This window comes from Gavialis gangeticus, unplaced genomic scaffold (genome assembly GCF_001723915.1).
Source record: "Gavialis gangeticus isolate Ggan-Ray unplaced genomic scaffold, GavGan_comp1, whole genome shotgun sequence".
NCBI lineage: Eukaryota > Metazoa > Chordata > Crocodylia > Gavialidae > Gavialis > Gavialis gangeticus.
Window position 1 is genome coordinate 61,206,439 of NW_017729004.1, and position 7,314 is coordinate 61,213,752.

General features: G+C 39.5%; 1 protein-coding gene across 5 annotated transcripts in view; it reads right to left on the bottom strand.

Moving 5' to 3' along the window:
* Positions 1–366: 366 nt before the first annotated feature.
* Positions 367–7,314, bottom strand: part of ICA1 (islet cell autoantigen 1) — a 159,000-nt gene continuing 152,052 nt past the window's right edge. For all 5 annotated transcript variants that reach the window (XM_019508477.1, XM_019508475.1, XM_019508476.1 and 2 more), the window contains 2 exons: positions 4,734–4,829; positions 367–1,284 (listed from right to left, as the gene is read on the bottom strand). In XM_019508477.1, coding sequence (XP_019364022.1) covers positions 1,163–1,284; positions 4,734–4,829 — 218 coding nt within the window. In that variant the 3' untranslated portion in view covers positions 367–1,162. The remainder of the gene's footprint in view (positions 1,285–4,733; positions 4,830–7,314) is intronic.

The following is a 7,314-nucleotide window of genomic DNA, read 5'->3' on the forward strand; positions in this document are numbered from 1 at the left end:
GTATTTACATAAAAGAGACTGGATTGAATAAAAGAAGACACAAACGTGTACACAGCTCCAAAGTAAGCACTGTACTGGGGGTAGGACAAACTTGCAAAAGTTCTGATGTTAAGGAGAAAAATGACACATTACCTTCACTTTCCTCTCTCACAAAAGAAGGTGAGGGAGGAGAAAAGACACCGAGTGAGCATAGGGCTGTTTTGCCATCCTCCCACATTATTTTTCTAAAATAACTGGAGGCAGAGAGCTGAATTATTAGGTCCTGTCTGGAAACTGGTCATAATTCATCTTCAGCTTCATGATGCATCCCCTTTTAGCAATGTCACACCAATGCTCCAGGTGGAGAAAAAAGGTCATCAGTATGTCTCCCATTTTGTCAAAATCATTTTATTAAAGAGTTAGTGTCACACCAGAACAAGAAACACATGCTTCTGAAATAAGTTTGATGACAAATGTTCTGAACAGAAAACCTGAAGGCATTAAAGGCATGTAATAAGCAGTAGTGGTACCAAACTTTTGCTGTGCATGTGCAAATTCTGTTGGTGCAATGGAAAATTCAGAAAGGATGCAGTCTGGCAGTATTTTTGGTCTTGTGTAGTACAGTTTGTCTAATAATTTAGATCAGAGAGAGCATGAATACCACAGCTCAAGAGACCCAAATATAATCTTTCAGTAGTTGGCCCCAGCAGGAATTTTTCACTATGAATACTAACAAAACAAATTTAGTTGACATCTCAACACAGCAGTAATATATATACAATAGTTATTGGACTCATGCAGCTTCTTTCATTACATGATTTTTTTTTGATTTACACCAGAAACATTATAAAAAAATAGGTCTGTAATTTGTATTTCACTCTAGCATTAGCTCTGTATCACCTCAGGCAAAGACAGTGTTTCAGCAGGTATGCTAATATGGCAAGAAATCTGCCCTAAATTTTAATTTCATTTTGTAAGTCCACATAGAAAATAAATGCAAACTCTTTATACAAAACAAGAGCAAATAATTGTACCTATAGAAAAGGGGGCTAAATCCCTTTAGTTTTATTATAATGGCATGTACTTCATACTTTCACAACAGCATACTGATTTTGTTTTAGTCTTCTAAACCCAAAAATAGTGTTGATGAATGAAGGAATGTGAGTTACCATAGGCAGCAGACTCATGCATTGAGCAATTCATGTTCTTTATCTGTTTTCCCAACTGCATCAGGATTGGATAGTGGGTCAAGGTCAGCAAAAAGACTGAACCAAGCAGTGAGATCTTTCGGATTCTTTGCAGGTTCTGGGAAAAAAAGTTCAGGAAAAAGATTCAGAGTTCTGCTTGAGTTATGCTCAAAATAGCTGAAAAGTGACAGGTCTAATCAAATGCCATCAGCATTGTTTAACTACTGAAACAGCAAATCTCTAGCAAAAACAGGGCAATGAATTACATTATAACACAGTACCTTCAGAAAATGAAACATCCTATCCTGTAAAAATGCCTGTAGCATTTGTAGTTACATGCACTCCAGCATGGTAAGTGTCTGATCATTTCCCAATTATTTACCAATAGAAATAATCTCTTTCTTGCCTATTGGAGAAATCGCTCAACTACTTCATACATGTTTTGTTTGCTTATTTGTGCATGAAGGAAAGTTAAGTAGAAGAAGTGAATTTTGCATTCAGATGTTGGCACGGTCAGTCCCACAGTTTAATCACATGTTGTATGGGAGTGAATACTTGAGCCTGGTTCCAATTCCTATGAAAGCTCTTTCCTTCCCTTCCCTTCCCTTCCCCACTAAGCCTATGATCTTTGTTCTCCTGAAATGGAGCTTGGATGAAGATCATAGTTGTGGAGAGAAAGGAGGAGCCAGGGACAACTCACGTGGGCCTTGAATACTGGAAGAGAGCTCTTGAATTACATTCTTTCTTTCTGGGAGACGGTTTGAGCAAAAGTGTTCACAGAAACCTGGGCTTTTGTAGTTACAGACTGCTGCATTTTGTACCAGTTGCATCTTTTCAGGGTTAGCAGCTTCATTTTTAGATAGAATCAATTGCAGTAAACAAGCCTGGAACTCACATATGTTATGATTCTTATAGCCAAGTGTACATCTGGGGCTGCAAAGGAAAGTGTATCATTTTCCCTATTCCAGTATCAAATAGCATGCAAGAATCCAAAGAAACCCTTCCCTCACCCAAAAGAATAACTTGCATCTTTGATGACCTTCTAAGGTCAACCTTAAAGGAGGGAGCCAGGCCATTTCAGAGTTGTTTAATTCATCCATGATGTCTTGTGTAGATGGTGCAAGAGTAACTGGTTATCAGTGGTCTCATTTATGAGAGATGGAGCAGAAAGCCCAGTGAAGCATTTTTTTTTTACCAATGACCAATATGAAGTCTTCTACTAGAATAAGTATTGCCTCACTTCCATGCCCTGGTCTGAAAGCTCAGAGCACGCGATCCAGAATACTGGCAGTGAAGACTGACTTTCTGTTTCCTCCTCAGTTAGCTTAGTCAGAAAAAGGAGAAAAGATTCTGGATGACAGTTCGCACATTTTGTAGCACAGGACAATATTTTTGGTTCTTGCTGCTGTCAGACTGTTTGTACTTTTTCTTAGGATGAATTCCTGAATGGAGAAGGAAATTGTATTTCTGATTCTGTACTCAACTTATTGTATTTGGCAACCTATGGAGTCAGCCCAGATGTACTTCTTCTTCTTTATGAAATAAGATACTTCCTCACAATGGGAAGTATTGCCTTCCTGGAGTTTGAATGGAGACAGTCTTGGCTCATGAAACAATTTATGAACACAGAGCTCTACAGAGGAAGACTTTGCCCACTGTCAGAAAAGTAAAATCTCCTTGCTGCCTTCATAAATATGGGTATAGCCTTTAGCTTAATGAAGTGAATGAGGCAGTGTTATATACATGCAATTTTCTAATGCAATTATCACAATTGCATCCTCTCCACCCACTCATAACAATTTCTAAAATAAATGTCAACCCCATCTGAATATGGAGAAAAATCATTTGCACAAGGAAACAAAAATGTATACAAGATAGTCCATTGCTAATCTCTTCTGCATCAGAGCTCTTAGAGGGAGCCTGTCTATGTATTGGCTCAGTAGCTGTTTCACTTCATGTGCCTAAATGGCACTTACCCAGCTGCAGAGCTGCCACTTTTGGTACTCCCACATACTTTGTGATCTTATTCTATGTGCAATGGGCATACACAGGCATCCAGTTGGCCACTGAGCATGTGCAGTAGGTCACACTCTGGCTGGGCAGGTACAGAAAATGTGGAAAAGTGTAAGTCACAAAACTGTAGATGGGCCAAACCACAATGTTTAGTGGGTGCCAGGATTGTGGAGGTGGAGAAAGGCTCTCCCATATCTCCACCTGACTGTCTAGTGGTTAGAGCATTCTCTGCGGTCCAGGTTCTGCAGCTCCCCTCAAGGAGATCTGAGCCTCTCTTACTCCAGCTGCCAGAACACCACTTTAGCCACCAGTCCAGAGGTTAGGCACCACTCCTTTTGAAGCTGGCCTTTCTGGGCAGCCAAGAGTGGACAATATGTGGGGCCTAGAGGCAGAGAAGAAGCCAGTGGCCTGGTGAGATGGATGCCACTCTGGAAGGTGAAGGGCCCTGGGTTTTGGTTTTGATTCTTGTTCCTGATGGGGTAAACACTTCCCTACTGTTCTCCATCCATTTTATCCAGTGTACAGTAAATGACAGGCACAGTGGCTCAGCTTCAAAAGAAGCGCTGCAGAGACGCCTGGATAATTTGTACTCTGTGGCCTGGTGTTAGAAGCGCTATGCTGAGAAATTATAGATGCAGGTTCAATCCCCCTCTGGATGGGGACATGCCCTACAACCTCAGTTGCCCATTTCCTGGGTGAGTGCCCTAACCACTTGGATACTGGACCAACACATAGCCAGGCTCCCCTGCTCTCTGTTTTTGGTAGGCCACAATTTTGGAACTCATGCTCATATAGGCAGTCCTGTACCTGCCCAGCCAGAGTCCAGCCAGCCAAGCATGTGTGGTAGCCAGGCTGATGCTTATGCACCCACCCTGCACAAGAAATGAGAATTCAAATTGTGCTTAAGTGCCAAACATGGCAGTTACATGGTGGAGGAAGTGCTATTTGGGCGAGAAAAGTCAAATAGGATTCTGCCTGTTGTGCATGCAAGATGAGTTTACACAAACAGTGAGCTTTTCACTCGCACTCGACTCCATCTGTTAGAAATTCCCGTGCAAAACCAATGGGAGTTTTGTAGCACCCTTTGCTTTGCAGGGCCAGGTGGTAACAAGTAAACTATATTTCAATCAGATCAATAGTTGTGTGGTGTATACCATTTACATCATAAAAATGTATCACGCTTCAGCCTCGCTATCCTCTCTGATGTTCAAAACAAGCAGGGTTCAGGTCAAATGCAGAGGCAACTCTACGGCCCTGAATTTTACAGTGGAAGAAATCCAGTGGTTTTACTCTACAATCAGAACCTAAATGATTGTTCATTACATTCCACCAGCATTAAAACAATCAAATAAATATACTTACATAATTCAAATTATCCATGTTGGAATATAATCTTAATAATTAAGTATTTAATTAATGTACAAGATTCCTGAAGGTAAATATTAAGAAATAGATCATAAAGTGGTAGAGTAACTGGGAATACTGCAAAGATTGGATTAGTGATTGCAAGTGATTCAGAATCCCTCTTCCCCCTCAAAATAATGAATGTATCACCTTTCACAGGCGTCTTGTTGGCATTCACATTCAAGCTGTTTGATTTCTGTGCTGGCTGTGGTATCGATGGAGGGCTAACACTGTTAGCTGCCCAACCTAAAATTCAATAATGTAGTTATATTAGTGTCAATCAACAATAATTAATGAACTCATACCCCTTGGATGCTTTCAGTGAAATACTTGTATCATTCAAAGGAGTCATATACTTGCCTCACCCATGTGTTATGCTCATATTTTTCTTTCTTCTGATAGAAATTAGAAATTAAATTCTGCAACCCAGCAATGTCCTTGAGAAAACAGTGCATCTGCTGACCAGTCTCAGGCCATCATGTGCTTTCCATCTGCACTGTCAAACCTCCATCGTCTCTTAAAGAGCACTCTGCCTACGTCCAACTATGGTCAATATTTTTTTCCACCTCAATTAGTAGCTACCACAGAAGCCCCAGTTAGGTGTATGCATGTGAAGGAGGAGTGTGTGAAGAGGATTTAACATTTTCGCTGCGGGGGTGGGGGAAATAACTGAAGTAGCTAAAGTCTGACAAATGCTGCACTTTCCACTCCCCTTCTATTTGGCAGTTCAGAGCCTCATTTTATTTACTGGCCCAAGTGAAATATCTAATGGGATGCTGTTAACCTGAGCTATTTTTTTTAAATAAATTTAAAAAATTTTTTTTAATTTAAATTTTGAAAATTCCAGCTGATTAAAAAACACCTGTAAATAAAATGTTCTGAATTGTATTCCTTAAATATTTTTCTAAGGATTTTTTTCTTTCTATCTCTTTATAAAGATGTATTCAGCAAGCAGAAGCTTGCTTAGCAAGAGAAACAGCAATGCTGTCTATAAACAAAGATGCGTTTTGTCAAATGCTACATGTAGACTCTATAGTCAACAGTGGCACAGAACTGACTCATTTTAATACCAAGAAAGCCATATGTGCCTGCGAGATGAGTTAAAAGGAAAATGTCTTCTGCTGTGAGGTAACAGTAGGTTATATAATCAGTGGGACCAGCAATGGAGAAAAATGTTCATGTGCAATACGCTGCTGTATTAGGTTGTTAAACATGCCCTGAAAAAATACTGGAAAAAGAAATCTCCTCCCCTATCTCCCAAGTTCTTTCATGTAAAAGTTATCTAAGCTGCTACTTGTAATTATAAAAGGTTTAAGTTATTTAAGTCCTTCCATTGTTATACTTTTAGGAGCATAACTATCACGTGTTGCGCTGTCTCTGGGGGTAGCCAGCTTATTGGTCCTAGTAATTCAATCATGTTTTTTGATGTTTTTCCTTGTAAACTTACCTATTCATCTATCAATCTTAAGGACCTAATTCTATGATATCATAAGTATAAGCATAAACATTGAAGGACTTAAATAACTCAACCCTATGATAATTACAAGTAGCAGCTTAGATAACTTTAAATGAAAAAACTTGGGGGCTGGGGAGAAGATGCATATTGAGATATATCAATTATGGCATTTATAATATCCTCCTTTGACATCATTTCTCCCTCTTGCTATGACTCCATGCTTCTTTTTCTCTCCTCATTCCTCTTTCCTTTCTCTGTCCTTCCTCTTTTTTTTTTTTGCCTCTCTGATAGACACTGGGTCCTTATATCATTTGGATTTCTTTTGGAGTTCACTATTTTAGATAAACATCACTATAACAGTTCTTGCTCTTTTCAGTCCTTTGCTATTCCTGTACTGATCTGACCTCTATCTATTTGATTGATAGGTAGAGTGGTTTTCCTCTTTTATGATAGAAGCCAAAGCCACTTTGTATGAAATATCTGCTGTCCCTTTTAATAATAACAGAAATTACAGATGATAAAGATTTTTAAGTCACTGAATCCTTCTCCTGCACATCAGCAGAAGGCTGTCACAACCTCTAAGGAAAAAAAAGCAGATGGAGGTCCACTCTTCACCTATTGTTGTACACGCAAATAAGGAAACAGTAGCAGAAACATGTTAGTTAATCTCTAGCCCCCCAAAATACGGCTTTATGTTTTAGTTTAACCATTTAACATGTAGAATTTTAACTCACTCAGTATTTTAGACTGACTAACATTTTAGGCACTTTCTGTGGTTGTAGTAAGAGAGAGACAGACAAGAAAGAATATACTACAATTACAGAAAACTGTAATGCTTTCGCTAGCTCGGAAATGTGTTGAAAGCAACGTGTGTGTCAATTGCTGGCAATACACAGGTTGAGTGGGTAAAGCAAATAAAGCCTAATCCTAATTTCATAGAAATTAATGGAATTTTGGCCTGGAAACTTTCCATAAAACTACCACTGACTTCAGTGAGATCAGGATTTGGCTCACAGAGAATTAACTAATGGTGATTTATTATGATACAATTGGCAGACCACAAAACTAAACACTGTAGAACAGTAAATCCTTTTATGCGATTTTTCCTTTTTTTCCTCCTTGGACTAAGATTGGGTGAGCCAAACACCTATGATAGAGACACCCTGCTCTGCTTTCACTGTCCTAGAACACAGACAGTTCAACACCTACATTTAGGGTGGCCACGGCCCCACCCCCAGAATATAGGGCTTCCCCATGGTGGGATGGGGGGGGGGG